The following is a 17124-nucleotide window of genomic DNA, read 5'->3' on the forward strand; positions in this document are numbered from 1 at the left end:
CGCAGCTCTTTTTGCTCAGCCTCTTCCTGTGTGCTTTTTCTTGCAGAGGTTTCTTGGTAGCTCGGCTAATACACTTGTGTAGCATGGGTAGGAATTACTAACTTGTACAGCTAGGAGGAAAACGAGTCCCCCTTTTATCCATGCTCTCCAACGTACTAGCAGATGTCTTCACTAACAGAGTAGCTACAATCTCATTTTTCCAGTTCCTGGAAGTTTTCTTCCACAAACATGAAGCGCATCACCACTTTCAGGAGTGGCAAAAAGCAAAAAGAACCTGGTTACATCACAAGCAGGAACCAAGCAACTGACCCTCCTCTTCTTCCACTATTGTCAGGTCTCTCTCATTAAAGCATAGGGCAGCAACAGACCACCCAGGTTCAATCACTAGGCATGTTCTGATAGAGGTAGAAAAAATACCCTGGCTGAAACCCTGGCAAGCCACTGCCACTTAAAACGTGTTTAGCTTATTTTTTAGTTGCTGTTTGGTTGCTGTTTTACAGGTGATTTGTTCATGATATGACTTACGCTGTACTTGTGTTCTATTATGTTACAATTAGGTTTGTAAGCCACTTTCCATTCAAATTAATCAATACATCTATATTTCTGGGTACAGAAAAGCATACAGCAGTCCATTGACGCAATCCATCACCAAGCACTCCCTACCTCTTTCAGTTATTTCCCTTTGAATAAATTCCACAGAAGTCTGTGGGCTTCAATTTCAATTTTAATCAAACTTACTTTTGTAACTCTATAGCATATGAAGCCCTTGGAACTATCGCAAGAGTACCACTTGAGAAAAACAGCATGAGAAGTCAATCTGGGGCAGACAGTATCAAAATTCCAGACTACTGTTCCAGACCACCCATGCAAACTAGAATGCTAGCTTTGCGTGAACAAGGGCTCAATAACTGAACAAGAATTACTGACAAGTGATTCTGCAAAGAGATTACCTATTGATCTTACAACACTTCTAGTGGTAGTTTCAGTTCTCTTCTTCAACAGCTATCCTAATCTTATTTAATAATAAACATTATACTCACTAAAACTGAGGAGACATGCCACATTACATGGGCATTAGAATCTTAACATGCAACAAAAGTTATGGTTCAAAAGTTGCAGTGCAAAATACTCTGTTGCTATGCAACTTTTTTTATTACATTACATAGCCTAACTAGAAGATATAAAGCCCCCACACAGCATATTATGAAAAACATGTTTTTCATACAGGTCACATTGCAAATGTTGAGCTGGTGATGATAGTTTTACGTTGCCAAAAGCTTTTATCAAAACCTACTGCTAGAATAAGCAGGCACGGGACATGGTAACATTCATCTTGTTAGATATGGTATGGTTTACTTTCATTTGTTTGGGCAGGTTGGAATAAGACTAGAGTGAGTCCAGTGAGAACTCTGCCTAGAGGAGAGTATCTCCTGAGCAAGGGCTTGCAGTAGCATAATGCAGGAACTCATGAAAACTCAATTTTGCTCCGCTCTAGTTATGTTGGAGTAAGCTTCTTTCTAGACATAAAGTTATAATGAATTGTACAAAATTAAGCTGTGAGCAATTCATCCACTGAACTTAAAAACAGTACTATTTGAGAAAAAACATCTTTATTAACCAGGTTTTTGCACTGCATTATGCACCCACTGGCCCAGTCTGCTAGAGTAACACCTACACAATGTGTTTTATGTTTCAAGAGTTGAAAATAACTGTACAAGGTTAAAGTACAAAAGTACACAAGACAGTGGACACAAAATATCCATGTATGAGTTTATCCTCACCTGTTCTGTTTTGAAACACAGAACTAAAAATGTCCTCCTACAGCTCTGTCAAGTATAATGGAAGTGAGTATAACCTGATTACAACATGGAACACCAGTTATCACTGATCTGATATTTACAAAAATTGTAATGTCAATAAATTAAAGTCAATGCAACACCCCATGCAAGCTAGAATGCTAGCCTTTGGTGAACAAGGACCCAACATCTGAACAATAATCTTTGACAAAGTCCCAGGCTTTAAGATCACGTTCTTTCAAACAGCATCCATTCCTCGCATCGAAGATGTGAATCCCAATCCCATCCCTCTTTGGGTGTGTGTCTGTGACCTTGCCATTTCATATTGTGCATCTAGATTTCTGAATACTTCTTCCTGCTGTTTCAAAGTCTTGTAACTTTCTTCATCCACCGAACTACTACCACCAGCTTCCTCTTCACTCTAGAATTGAAATAATATATTATTATTTTTATTAAAATATGTTAACAGGTATGTCCTCTAAACTAGTCATCTATTATTCTGGCAATTCATTCATTAAAGCATCTTTTCTGCAGCTGGAATTTCCAGAGCAAGTAAATGCAGAGTGCAAATGCCTGGGGAAATATGTTATCAGTTTCAAGGATATATAGCACACGTAACCTTCATTAATTCATTTTGGTGTAGGTTTATAGAAACATTTTGCAAAAGAATTTGCCAAGAATTTAACGTTTAAAGATGTAATCTCCCCTGGGTCAACCCAACACATTTTTACTTTTCCTTGGAATATTACAGCTTATCTAGTACTTGTCATCGACTGGCTGGATGCAGAGGAATAGTGGGAGGCACCAGCTGGGGAACCCCCAAAGCTGGGGCGTGGTGGTGCGATGATGGTCAGAGGGAGAAGACTGGGAGGAGGTGTCGGAAGCTGAAGAAGTAACAGGGCTTAGTGAGAAGGGAATCTGTGGCAGAGAGATGTGCAGAATCAGAAGCAGCAGACTCATCTGAGTCACTGTTGAAAAAGTATTGGGGGGGAATCTCCCCCTCCTGCTGCAACAAGCTCCCATCCCCCCGGTCTCCCAGCACCAGGAGAGACATGAAGTGGGAGGAATGAAGGCCAGCACACTGCCACCATCTCAGATTGCTTGGGAAAGATCTGGGAGAGGAGGAGACTTAACCACCTGCGGGAAGGTGAGGACGTTCAGTCCCCACAAATGTCTCATGCGGAAGACCTTCCGAAGAAGAGTTCCTGTGCTCATTGGGTTTGGTACTCCTGAGCAGATGCTGTTTCTTCTAATAAAGAGTTAACTCCACTTGTGTTCATATAAGTGTATTACATTTAATAGCACATAATCTGTGTGATTTATTGCTGGCTCACTCTTAATTGTTACTTAATTAAATTTCTATTTTGAAGTTAGGTTTTGTGGGCTAATATACCTCCCCTCATTATACTGGAGGCCTACTGAACTGGCAATGTATTAAACTGACCACCTAGTTCTGGGCCAGAATCTGCGGTGAATGGCGTCTTGCTGTATATGCCGATTTGAACCGCTTCTAGAGAGTCGTTTAACCTGAGCTCTTACTTGAAAGCAATTTTGGTTTTGAGTTTTTCTACATTTCACATACCTTAATACCCATTAATTTTCTAAATTTGACATTTTGGTCCTTGTTTCCAAAGTTCAGTTTCTCCCAGATTTCTGCTGATTGTGATTTATCCTATAGAAACACAAAGTGATTTATTACATACATATATGACACATAGGAAAATTTGCAACTCATTTTGATTTATAGATCTGTTGATACAATGGGGGAAACTGTTTAAATATACTAACATGCAACAGGTCCTAAAGTATTTCTCACACACTCTGGTTTTAACACGTTTCCTTTGGAACTGGAACTAGAAACAAACAATCTGGCTGCAAGCCTAAAACTTTCAATAATGTAAATAAGAACGTTGCAGGACTGCTGGTTTAGTGAAGATTAAGCAAATATTTTTAATCCCAGCATCCTTAGGACAAGTGCCCCTTCTCAACTTTTCATAGTAAGTCTTTTTTGACAGCTATTCAACATGTCAACTAGACCACCTACTGGCTCTGTAGACCTTAAGACACTTGAGATTACGATGGCAGGTGCTCGTTAGAATTCTGAACATACCAGACTTTAAAAAAATAAAACAATGGTTACACTGCCAAGTATGACAATTAGATGGCTAAATGTTCTGTGTGCTACTAAGAGGCCCCTCTTGCTGACATGTGGCTTGTGCCCATTGTATCACAGAATCACAGGACCCCCGTTGGTCATCTAGTCCAACCTCCTGCAATGCAGGAATATCACAAGTTATGTCCTTGTCTTCAACAATTCCCAAGGCACAAAGTGGAATAATTAGACAAAGAAAAATACCCCTTCTTTTTTGCCTTGCCACAGCATTTTCCGCTTCTTCTCCTGTTCAGCAAATTTCATGGGATTTACTGCTGCTGGATTATAATAGCTTGGAACAGCTATTCCTGTCTCTGCCAGGGCCTTTGCTTGCAGGGCTGCCATTTGAGCTGCCATAGCTATCTGAGGAGTGACTTGTGTTCCAGAGGCCAGAAGAGCTGCAACATTGATGACAGAAGTGCCGGTGGCAGCAGCCGCTAAAATGAACATTAACATGTTATACAAGAAGAAGCTTCCATAATTTTTTTAAATCTCAGAAATGTGGACTAAGTAAAAAGTTTCATCTTAATGGGCATTAAGTACAAGCTAGCCAATTGAAAGACCTTAGACAGCTTTTGCTAGTTCTCTAAGCATTTATCTGGTGATGCAACTATTTTTAGGGACTGTCAAAAAAAGAGAAAAGTTTGAATAGTGGAATAGAGAAGTTTCTGTTGCTGTATTTTAAAACAAATGAGGTTTCTTCTTTTTATAGCTTTCCAATCTGAAGCTATAAATATTTCCACTACTATTCATTATGTTCTAGCATTCATAAAAACAGAATTACCAGCAGCCATTTCTTGTTGCTTCTGTTTTTCAACCAGTTCTTTCTCTCTCTGTTCTTGAAGTTTTTTTGCTCTTTCCAATCTAGGAAATATGCAGAATAAATCAAGTGATCAAAAGTTATTATTTTCCCCCACATTGATCTCTTTCCCCGTTTTTTATACTAACAATTGTTATGTTATTCCTGAAGGGCATTCATAGAACCCTCCAACTCAAAGCACATAACGGAGTGGTTCTGTGTTGTACGTTTCTAGCTTTCACTATAGCAAAGGTACTTTTCAGTTGTGTGTTGATAAAAGTGCAAATACATCAAGCAAAAATGTTGTGAGTACACTATGTTTTTGACTTCATCTAGGTATCAGTGCCTAAAATAGCTCTCCACATTTTAATATGTTAAAATTTGGTGCAGGGGTGTGTAGAGAATGACAATGGTCCCCCCCTCAAAGCTTGCATGCTGTGCTTCTACTCTAAGTCAGTAAAAGGTAAACAGAGTAAGTTCTTGGCTTCTATAAACTCAAGGCCAAAAAATTCATAGTACCTTCTAGCTAATGCTTCCTGTGCATCCATTGCTGTGTTTCGTCCCCTAAAAGGAGGTGGACTTGGAGTTCGGCTGTGACTTCTACTGAATCTTCTGGGCTTTTCAGGTCTCTTCTTTCTTTCTCTGCAGGTAAAGGTATTTTATCATGTAATTATTTGACTGTTTGACCATAAAATAACTGTATCTACCTGCTCTTTAGAGTGCAACTTCCAACTGCTAGCACCGACCCTGTGATTTTTATCTCAAGGAAAAAAGAAAGAACTTAACATACCTGCTCCTGCTCCTAGTTCTGCTTCTGCTCCTGCTCCGATGTCTGTGTCTAGATCTTGATCTAGAACGTGATCTTACACGTCGCTTTTTATCTCGGCTTCGAGATCGTGACTTTTTTCTATCACGGCTTCTACTACGGTGACGCCTGCAAACACATTCCAAACTTCTGGTAACATTTTCTAGCTTTATTATTCACATTTAATAGCAACAAGATGCAAAGGAAACCTGCGCATTATCTTCTACTGAGAGGTCACAAAAAGCTGTCAGTTTTGGGCTCATCTACAAATAGTGTAACTTCACTTCAAATGAAGTCAGTGGCCTGAACACTACTAAGTATTTTCATTCTGTAAAACAAATTTGTGGCATAACCTAAAGATTTGGCAAAAGGGTTACAGTAAACAAATCCTACATCTGGGAAGGAAAAACAGCTGAAACACTGGCCACTTGATCCTCAGAATCAAAAAAGTTACAAACAGTAACACCAACCCATACAAAAAAACCGATCTGGCACATCTGTGATGTTGCACCAGGTATGCTGGAACAAAGGATGAAGGTGTAGCTGGGCACGTCTAACAGAACAAGAGCATAAAGAACACTGAAGCATTTCCAAAGTAGAAATTGTTAAGTATACCTTTCACGAGACCTAGATCTTGAATGACTTCGTCCCCTTGAGGATTTCCTCTCCTTGCGCTTATGCCGTTCCTCACCATTTTCTGAAGTGCTCAGGCTCTCTCTTCCTTTATCAGAAGAGTGTTCTTTGTCGTTATGGTCTTCAAATTTGTGCTTCTTCGAGGACTTCTCTTTGGACCCATGTCTTCTTGCCTGTTTTAAGAAGAAGTTGGTTCTTTCAGGAAAATAGTGCAACAAAGAGAGTTAGTATGGGCATCAGCAGATAAAGAATGATATGTTGTGATGCAACATTAGTAACCTTAGGAGTGTGGCCCGGACAACTGTGATGGCTTTTAACACCATCAGCTACACAATGTTGCAGATGCTCGCTATCATTCCTCCTCCCGTTTCCCATCCCACACTTTTCAAACATTTTTGTACCGTGTTGTTAAAGCAACTCACACCATTACCAGTTTCACAGCATTAGATAGAACAACAGCCTCTCTAGTGTTTGGTTACCTCATGCATAGTGACCATGTTTTTCCACCCCTATGCTCAAAAGCTGGATGGGATAAGCATACACAGGAGAACTGTCTAAACGTTTTATGTACAAGCTCATCAGCAATTAAGAAAGCTTGGAAGTACCTGCACTGGCCCACTTTCTAAGTATTATAAATAAGTATCTCCAGCCTAAAGTCTTACACTATAGAGGTCCAATAAGACCAACTGTCATGTTTTGAATCTGCAGCAGTCTGTGTGCTATTTTCTTTGAAGAAATCTCTTACCATATAAGGCCCAGTTTACCCAAATTTCTTATTATCTCAGTATCTTTCTTTCTTTTTAAGTTAATTGTATATGGATAGATTTCTACTCTAAAGACCATGTGAGTCTTTATTATTTTTTAAATCCCCAAACTCACACCCACAGGTAGAAGTAAAGGTAAATCCTGGGTGCTTCAACTACTACTTTGCTTCTTCCAGGTGCAACTAACCCCACTGAAAGACAATACTGCCCATCAACAACTGCCAAAGAGAGTTGGCTATGCAAAGAAATATCACCTTCCTACTCTATAGAGATTTCATCTTAGACATAGTAGGTGGTGAGTTTTTGTTTCAAGTAGTTCGTAACATCAATTAGATCCATTTGGGCTACTTTTTCAGTCACTTGTACACCCACTGAAGAAAGATAATTAGAATTTTGTTGTAAAACAAATAGTGCAAAGAGTCCACTTATTATATACAGGAAATGGGCAAGCCAGCCCGCAAAGATGGAATGAACCCTCCACAAGGTAGAGGGTTCCTGAGCTTCCTGCGGTGGGCATGCCTCCACACAGGTGCAATGCCCATACCCTTCTGCCCTTCTTCCTTTCAATTGTCTCACTAGAACCATAAAAGTCAGTGCATTAATTCAACAGCTATTGAAATGTTACAGATTTTAAGACATCCACAGCAGTTTCAAATATCACCGCCAGTTATTCCCCATTGAATTTAAAAGCTAAGGTGTACAGGTTGTACATAAAGAACTTGTACATAAAGAAACCAGCCTTTTAAAACAAACTTTTAACATGTAATCCTCCTTCTACACAAATTTTTTTAAGTTTAGTGAAAGATTTTCTTACTTTAACATAATGGAGCAGTCTTCTAAATATACACTTTGTATTTAAAACCACCATAATATCCCATAACCGATTTAAGTTGCTTTTTAAAGGGAAATATGAGTTTGAATGACTAATAGTTACCTTATCATGAAGTAGGCTTATAATTTTGCTATCTGAGTCTGGAGCGTCTTCAGTTCAGTCTCTTCGCGCATTAGCACGCTGAGTATGATTTATTATAGAAATGTTATCATGTGATCTAAACAATATAATCAATTTCACAAATACTCTAATTTCTTTTTAAAACAGAGCTTCCATTGGGTAAAGAGAAAAAGGTCCCTGGCCCCACATTAGAACTGGCCCCTTCTCTCTCTAGCCTAACACTACCCCATCAGAAGTTGGCTAACCTTCTGGCTACTGCTAGGGCTCCGCCACTGATATTACTTCACCACTGGAGGCAACTCGCTTACCTAACAATGTTATCACTACCACTGCCTCATCTCAGTGCCCTTGCCTTTGATTTGCTTTTACAAACCCTGCCAAATGCACTGGCACCATAGGAAAACTTAAAATATTAAGTGGATATTTAAGAACTAAGTGGATAAGATTGGGGGCAGGGAGAACACCTTTGCAAATTCTTGAGGAGAACTCTGGTCAATGGAAGCTCTGTGAGAATCAAATATACCAATCCTATTTCTCCAAAGAAATGTTTATTGTGGCTGTTTCCACAGTTAATCTGTCAGTGAACTTTTGTCAACTGTTACCTTTTTGTCATAATGATGGCTTCAGTCATGCTTCTCTCTCCAAGCCCATTTTTCTGAATTATCATTTTTTGTACTTACCATTAAGACATTTATATACTAAGATTTACACATGCTATGATGTACTTTTAAATACATCTTGTACAATTACCTAAGCACTACAAAGTATTAATTACCTCTTTGCTTCTGCTCCGACTTCTGTACTTTTTCCCGTCATTATCTAAGGAATAAAACATTTATTGTCAAGTAAAGGTGCTTGGAAAAGGATTTTCATTCTTTACAGACATGCTATTCCCAATCATACCCAGTACTTAAAATATTTCAATGGTTTACATTTCTATTTCGCCAGAGTGGTGCATGTTCTAGTTATCTCCCACTTACTACTGCAATGCGCTCTACGTGGGGCTACCTTTGAAGGTGACTCGGAAACTGCAATTAATCCAGAATGCAGCAGCTACACTGGTGACTGGGAGTGGCCGCCAGGACCACATAACATCGGTCCTGAGAGATCTGCATTGGCTCCCAGTACATTTCCGAGCACAATTCAAAGTGTCGGTGCTGACCTTTAAAGCCCTAAACAGCCTCGGCCTCAGTATACCTGAAGGAGCATCTCCACCCCCATCATTCAGCCCGAACAGTGAACTCCAGCGCCGAGGGCCTTCTGGCGGTTCCCTCAATGCAAGAAGTGAGGTTACAAGGAACCAGACAGAGGGCCTTCTCAGTAGTGGCGCCCATCCTGTGGAACGGCCTCCCATCAGATGTCAAGGAAATAAGCAGCTATCCTATTTTTAAAAGACATCTGAAGGCAGCCCTGTTTAGGAAAGTTTTTAATATTTAATGCTGTATTGTTTTTAACACTCGATTGGGAGCCACCCAGAGTGGCTGGGGAAACTCAGCCAGATGGGCAGAGTATAAATAATAAATTATTATAATATAATTATTATTTGAAATAGCATTTTCACATCTATGTTACCTTTCTGCTCCTCACCTACTCCAACTCTCAACCCTTAACATGATGCTGAAGCTTAAAGTGTTGAGAAATTTCACATTTTTAAGAGGCTGAAACATAGACCTCAAAAGGACATGCACATAAATCTAAAACGTTATTGTTTACTTGGAAGTTGCAATAATTTGAACTGAATTCAATTTTACCTCTAAGTAAACATGCTTAGGTTAGCAGCCTAACTACACACTACCACTAAATCACAAGTTTATGCACCAGCAAGTTTTTATAGGGAAAACTCTTAACAGCTAGAGGCTTCCATACCTGACTTTCGTTTTCTCTCTCTTGATCGTGAACGTGACCTTGAATAATGATGTTTTGAAGTTCTAGGAGAATTAGATGCATCTTTTTTCTTTTCTCTATCAGGAGATGATTTCTCTGGGGCTATTGCTTCTCGCTCTGTATCACTAGCCTATGATGAAATGAAATATTGTTATTATTACATAGTTCACCACCACTCTATCGCAAAGTAACTTAACTGCCTGAAGCATTCTAGACCACTATTTTTTAATCATCACAAACATCCAGAAACTAGTTAATGTTGAATTGTCAAAGCTATATATTCCACTAGTAGGAAATCAAGTCCACAGCCACTAGATAGGGTGTTAAAATACCCAAATTCAAGCACTACAATGTTTTCTACTGCAGAAGAATGAGATGGATTTTCTGTATCCAATCCAAAAATGATGCTCCTCCTCAGTGACATCTATGTCAACAGATACTGATAAAGCAACCCATAGTTCCTTCTTTGAATTGCTTCTTTTCTGTACCTCAGGTGATTTTAGATGTTTTGATTAGTAAATTTTCAAAGAGAATGGCACATCAGTCCTTGGCCTATTAAATTTTCCATCTGTTTATCGCCACCAGGCACAGCAACTGTGGTCTTTACTCCCAACAATAGAAGTCAATGCAGCACAGTTTGAGGCATATTTTAATGCATTACAGCAACTTACCTACAACATGCACTTTCCAAATAGAGTCTTATTTTAAGCACATTTAAATCCAATATATAATACTTTGTATTTTTATGCTGTGAACTGCCCTGAGATCTACTGATGAAGGGCAGCAGTGTTGGAAACTGGGATAGAAAAAAAAGCTAGTTGCCACCCCCCCCCCAATGCAGCACCACCTTCTATTTTTATAATTGTAGAGAATTTATTTCGTTCTTTTTGCAATTAGTGGTATTTAGAGGGTTGCAACCAGCCATAGCAAAACAGGTTGTATAGAGAGCACAGTGGGATTTAAGTTTGGGAATGTGTAACACACTACAACTGCAATGGTAATTTGAGGTGGGGGCAAACCTTCAAAGAAACCAATGATATTGAAATGGTGGAGCATCCCCCTACTTTTTTAAATGTTTGCATGAGTGCTCCTGTACCATTTACAGGGGAATGCTTTCCTCTACAGAAATAAAAACATTAGAATTTTTAAAATAATCACATTTCGTGGGCATGAATGGACAGAGTGAGACAATGTCCCTTACCAGCAGCTCCACCTATCACAGAACCTATGACTTTGCAAACTGAAAGAAAAAAGGTTCACCCCAGTGAGAGCCACTGTGGTGCAGTGGTTAGTGTGCCCATTGGAAGAGTGCACTGTTGGAAGCTAGACCCTATAAATGCTTACTCAGAAGCAAGTCCCAGTGTATGTTCTGATGGGACATGCTGTGACGTAATCCTATATACAGTGGTACCTCAGGTTACATACGCTACAGGTTACATACACTTCAGATTACAGACTCCGCTAACCCAGAAATATTACCTTGGGTTAAGAACTTTGCTTCAGGATGAGAACGGAAATTGTGCTCCGGCGGCGCGGCGGCAGCAGGAGGCCCCATTAGCTAAAGCGGTGCTTCAGGTTAAGAACAGTTTCAGGTTAAGAATGGACCTCCAGAACGAATTAAGTACTTAACCCGAGGTACCACTGTATGTGGTTACAATCCTTTTTGGAGATTCTAATGAAAGCTATGGACACCCTACCCATAAACATGCACAAAGTTTTGCATACAATTTATCTTATTACATTGGGAACAAATCATATTGGGGTGCCTGGTTCACAGGACCCTCGAAGTGCATCCATGGGCCTCAGGTTAAGAACCCTTGCTGTGTATGATGCCATCCTTGTGCTTAAGCACTAGCCTGATAGACATAGATGACACAAAGCCACATATTGGCAAGCACATGGCATTCCACGCAGGTCAGCGAGTGAGAGCGCTCTGCCCCTCCTCTGCAGGAAACACAAGAAACAAGAATCTCACTCCAGGTCCAAGAGAGATCAGCAGCAGGGGGTGGGGACAAGTTAAGTCCTCCCCAACCCCCAGACTACTAACTTCTGTGGGGCTTCCTTACAAAGCTGGAGTGAGTTCCATTGAACTCAGTAATGTTATTAAGCATAAAAGGATCAAGTTGTTAGGGATCCAATAATAACAACAATTCTGTCAGTTCTGCTGAGGTTTAAGTTGCACAATTTTTCAAGTTACCACATAATGGCACATTTCCTTCTCCCACCCCAACTCACGTTAGGGCTCTCCCCAAAGCCCCATATATCATCACCCTCAAAAGAATCCCTTTCCTCAGACTCTATATTTAACTTAGCATTGTTAATTTAACTAGCTCTCCCCTGCTTTCCTTATTTACAAAGTGTTTAATAAAAACATTATATATAGGTGAGCATGAACCGTGAGAACCTTCATGCATTTACCTGGAAAGAAGACCAACTGAATATAGTGGGCCTTTCTGTGCAAAAACACATGGAACCGAGCCATCGAATAACAGCCACACTTATAAAAGGGCCTAATATCAAACATTGTACCACTCAGACAGACTTTTTTTTGGGAGGGAAAGAGACGGTGCCTCTACCTTGCGATCTAAAACAGTCAACAGGAGTGTGGAGAGGAAACCTCTTAGAAACATGTGCGAATATATCATTACTAATTAAATTTGTATACTACCCTTTACCACAGATCTCGGGGCGGTTCACAACATAGAAATGCAAGCTAAAAACGGAAAATACATAATAATGAGGGAAAACACTCGCAAACCAATAACCGCCCCTCCCTCCCGCCATCAACACCAAAACCCCAAGAGACGTTGAAAGGGAGGTGCCGAACTCGGGGACGCTTCCAGGGCGCGAAGGCGGAGGGGCTCCGCGGAGGCGGCCGAGGCAGCTCCCCCCCCGCCCCTCCCGGCCCCGCGGCGAGCGGGAGGCGGGCGCCATCTTGGCTGGCGAAGACGACGGCGCCTCCCGCCGCCCAGCTCGGCCTCCCCCTCGGCCGCTGGCGGCGGCCCCCGAGAAGGAGCGGCAGGGGCTCACCGCCATGTCGGGGGTCGGGAAAGGCGGCCCCTGGCCGGCCCGGCAGCTCCGGCTCCTCCCTGCGGCTCCAACGCCCGCGACGCCTCGGCTGCTCGGCGGCGGAGAGCGGTCAGGGATGCCCCGCCCATTTCCCAGGGTTCCCGGATGTAACCCGGGCCCCTGGCGGGGAGGGAGGAAAGGAAGAGCGCCTGCGCGAGCGAGAAGCGCGAGAGACGCAGAGGCATGAAAAGAGCAGAGGGGACATCCAGGTTGTTCAGAGACGGAGATCCTTGGGGTGCTTATGCGTTGCAGGGGGGGTGTCATCAGGTTTTGACACTTGTCACTTACTTGATAAAAGCTTTCCAACTTATTTTTATGCACATCGGATCATATTGCGATACACTCTCTCTATTAAGACTGGCAAATTAAAACAGCAATAGAGTCCTTAATCATAAATTATTTCCTGGGGTAAAATCCTAACAAGTTCAACCTCTAAAAAAAGCTCAACAACTTTGGGGTAATACCATAAAAAAAGCTCAACAACTTCAATCCTAAAAAAAGGCCCTCTTTGAAAAAAGTTTGGACACCACCACTGCAAGTTTAAACAAAACAAGAGCCAAGCAGATCTATCCTGTTTCCACTTGCGGCTTTAATTTAATCCCATGATCGACCAAGATCAATCCCACGATCTACTGGTCAATCGTGATGGACTGGTTGGACATGCCTGAAAATTTTAGACCACAGTGCTACCTACCTGCATCCCTGGAGATTGCCTAGGATAGGCCATTAAGGAGAACAAAGGGGAAATGATGAGCCATTAGGTATGCCAGAGAGAGAGGCCCCTCCTTCAGCACAGAGTTAGTTAGAAGGCAAAAGGAAGGAGTTTCAGAGAGTTTAGGCTTGGGTTTTTTCAGAAATGTTGCAGTCTGTAAAAATCATCAAGCTGGAGAGAGGGTCACAGCCACGTTTTGGAGCATGTTTGATTTCTGTTTGAACCCTATGCTGCAATTATGGGAAAAGCAAGAATATTGTGGGGTGTCAATGCTGTAAACTCCATTGTAGTCTTATATGTGTGTGTAAATAAACCATATATCCTAAAGACAGCACAGTCTCTGGTGTGCCTCATTTCTGTTAGAGGGAATCTGGGTCCAGATCGGAGGTCACAAGCAAAAGACTTCAGCCAAGAGACGGAAGCAAAAACAGCAGCCAGCAGGCCTGATCACTTTATTCTTAGAACTAGACTTCTGACTACAACAAAGAAGAAACAGCCAGAAGCCCAGAATTGTGGTTACATCATTTTTTAAAGTCCTTTATTTCCCTATATCTCACTGGAAGGACAGATTGTGAAGCTGAGGCTTCAGTACTTTGGCCACCTCATGAGAAGAGAAGACTCCCTGGAAAAGACCCTGATGTTGGGAAAGATGGAGGGCACAAGGAGAAGGGGGCGACAGAGGACGAGATGGTTGGATAGTGTTTTCGAGGTTACCAGCATGAGTTTGACCAAACTGCGGGAGGCAGTGGAGGACAGAGGTGCCTGGCGTTCTCTGGTCCATGGGGTCACGAAGAGTCGGACACGACTAAACGACTAAACAACAACAACAACATTTCCCTATATTTCCTGGCATGCTCTGGTCCATGGGGTCACGAAGAGTCGGACACGACTAAACGGCTAAACAACAACATATTTCCAATAAAACATGCATCATCAAAACATCATAGGTATGTCACAGAAAAGGTATGGTGTCAGGCAGAAATCTGAGATCTAGACATGTCCCTGTCAATCATGCATGGTTCAAGTACTCACTTCTCACAAGTTAATGAAAATATCTACATATCCTTTTGTCAGGAAGGCCTCCCTCAGCATCTTTATTTCTTCTTCCTTGGTCTCATTTCCTTCTGATAACACCTAGTCTGATCCCTTTGTCATAGCTGCTAGCACCTGTTTGGGAAATTGGGAGGGGTATCCTGAGTAGGGCTGCCATATTTCAAAAAGTGAAAATCTAGACGGAAAAATTTAGTTGTTTTGTTTTGCAAAATTCCAAATAAATTGGACATTTTTTAGTTATTTTGATGGAAATCAGGAAAACCAACACTGCCGACAACAATTGCCGGATTTCCCCGGACATTTAGCTGATTTTCACCCAGACATTGTTTTCAAAATATGACAGCCCTAATCCTGAGTATGTGATGGTACATCTTGAGGATTATGGCCTCCCTGCTCCTTCTGCCATGAGTCAGGTCCCCTCTCCTCCATCCCTGGATCACCACCTTTAGGAAACAAAAAAAACAATTTTTCTGGCTGATTTTTGGTGAGTTTATATATTCCAGAAAGTGGGGTTTCCTTGCTTTATTATGGCACTGGGAACCCAGCATAGGTTGTCTAATGGAGAGAAATGTATAGAAATCACTGTGTGCATGTACTACTGTGAATGGTAGTCCTTTATTTTGTCATCAAAGGATATGCAGCAAGGATAGTGGAGCATACGGATGGGGTACTCTTCCAAAAGGAAACTTAGACCTTGCGAAGGTGCCTGGAACCCCTGGACTCTCACACCACTCAGAGATTCGGTGGCTTGTGACAATATAAAGGAAAATGGGTTATTCCCAATCAATGCGTGATGCAGCCTGAGGGGGTCGAGTATTAGCCCCACCAGCCAGGGGCGTAGGAAGGGGGGCTGGGGCGGGCGAACCACCCCAGGTGTCATCCCGGGGGGGGGCCTGACAAAATCTCCCCCGGGCAGGTTGCTGCCGTGCCAACCACCCCCTGGGGGGATTGACCCCCCCCCAGGTGCACGTGTGCCACTCCGGGTACCCGAGCGTCTAGCTCCGCTGCTGCCACCAGCTCTTCTTTGCATACTACAGCTGCTCCCTTTCCCTTATGGGGTACAGTATTCCGGAGCCCGTATAGAGTCCTTAAGTGGGTTCTCTATCAGTAGGAGAAAACAGAGGCCAACCAGAACACAGTGGTACCTTTGTTTAAGAACAGCTTAGTTTATGAACAACTTGGATTAAGAGCGCTGCAAACCTGGAAGTAGGTGTTATGGTTTGTGAACTTTGCCTTGGAAGCAGAACATGTTTCGATTCCTGTTGAGTGTGTTCCATTTGTAAATTTAGTCCCCTGCCGCTATGGGAAAGCACGCCTTGGTTTAAGAACGCTTTGGTTTAAGAACGGACTTCCGGAATGGATTAAGTTCGTAAACCAAGGTACCACTGTATATTGAGAAGCAAAGCAACTAATAAGCCTGATCTTTATTAAAGGAACTGTTGCAACAGGGTCCCCACTCACCACATGCAGGAGGGAGAACCCCAAACAATGGGGCACAAGCCCACCCTGAAATTGCCCACCCTGTAGCCCAAGACCCCCCCCCGCAAATCATACATACATCCTGCTGGACACCAGGCTCCCCATCCCTGGCCTATAAGATAACCAGCATCATAACCCTAGTTAAGTATTTCCTACCATACCTTGTACTGGTCGTTGGGTCACAGCTTGTTCCAAGGCCCTGGGTTGCTCTTTTTGTCCCAGCCAGGCAGAGCAACGTGACAATTAGGCAGACAGCAAGGAGTACATGTTTGTAAGAAGAAGAAAAACACACAGCATAAAGCGTAACGCTCTGCCCAACTCTTGGCACATGGTTCCCACCAAATTTAGCAATCATGGCCTCCTCAGTGCCACCAGAAGAGCACACTTCTTTCATAATGTGGGATGTAAAAAAAGGCCACCGTGCCACAAGTATTTGTAAAAGCCCTTTAAAGCCAGTTAACACACTGTAGCCTTACTGGAGTTCACCGATTGGGTCTGCGTTGCTCCGGGACAGGAGGAAGGAAGTCAAAATGACACCGAGGTTGGTTCAAAGAAAGAGTTTATTCTGCTCTCCGGATAGCAGAAGGCACCTGCGTGGTGAGTCCACAGCAAGTACAAAGAAATGACAGGTTTCATGCAGTTTATATATCCTCCAGGCACCCTCTCACTCCTCCCCTAGGAGCCCAACCACGTCGGCGTACGTACACAGGTTGACATCACATATGTTCCTGCTCTGGTACTCTCAACCATAAAAGGATCTTCCTTCCTGTACTTCTGACCATAAAAGGATATTCCTGTTCCTACTCCTATCTTGGAGCAAGAGGTCACTACTTCCGAGAACATGCTCTGGCATTAGTCCCAGACTTGGGTCTCTGCGTCATTTGTGGTCAGGACATAAGATATGTCTGTGTCTGTTCTACTGGTAAAGTCAAGGCCAGTCTTGCCGTCAACTGATAAGGGAGAGAGCTGTGTTCTTGTTTTGCATTTGCTCAACGGCTAAAGTTTATGCATTTCAGCTAAGGAGAA

The 17124-nt window shown here is 42.2% G+C and overlaps 1 protein-coding gene and 1 long non-coding RNA gene across 4 annotated transcripts; one reads left to right on the forward strand and one right to left on the reverse strand.

Annotated features, from left to right (window-relative positions):
* Window positions 1-1591: 1591 nt before the first annotated feature.
* Window positions 1592-12944, reverse strand: RSRC2 (arginine and serine rich coiled-coil 2). 3 transcript variants are annotated; one of them, XM_053369997.1, is made up of 10 exons: window positions 12816-12944; window positions 9768-9915; window positions 8677-8720; window positions 6168-6358; window positions 5538-5681; window positions 5267-5389; window positions 4733-4812; window positions 4153-4385; window positions 3379-3468; window positions 1592-2217 (listed from the first exon to the last, which is right to left on the reverse strand). In XM_053369997.1, the coding sequence occupies exons 1-10, from the start codon at window positions 12819-12821 to the stop codon at window positions 2035-2037; spliced, it is 1242 nt and encodes a 413-aa protein (XP_053225972.1). In that variant the 5' UTR covers window positions 12822-12944; the 3' UTR covers window positions 1592-2034. The 3 variants fall into 3 exon arrangements, with proteins under 3 accessions (XP_053225972.1, XP_053225973.1, XP_053225974.1); XM_053369998.1 differs by having other exon boundaries at window positions 6168-6380; XM_053369999.1 differs by lacking the exon at window positions 12816-12944 and adding an exon at window positions 7884-7961 and having other exon boundaries at window positions 6168-6380; window positions 9768-9833.
* A 76-nt stretch (window positions 12945-13020) lies between these two features.
* Window positions 13021-13897, forward strand: LOC128404412 (uncharacterized). The gene is made up of 2 exons (XR_008328100.1): window positions 13021-13089; window positions 13122-13897. It is a non-coding gene; the product is annotated as an uncharacterized LOC128404412 (long non-coding RNA).
* The last annotated feature ends 3227 nt before the right edge of the window (window positions 13898-17124 follow it).

The sequence above is a fragment of the Podarcis raffonei genome, chromosome 16, assembly GCF_027172205.1.
Source record: "Podarcis raffonei isolate rPodRaf1 chromosome 16, rPodRaf1.pri, whole genome shotgun sequence".
Classification (NCBI taxonomy): domain Eukaryota; kingdom Metazoa; phylum Chordata; class Lepidosauria; order Squamata; family Lacertidae; genus Podarcis; species Podarcis raffonei.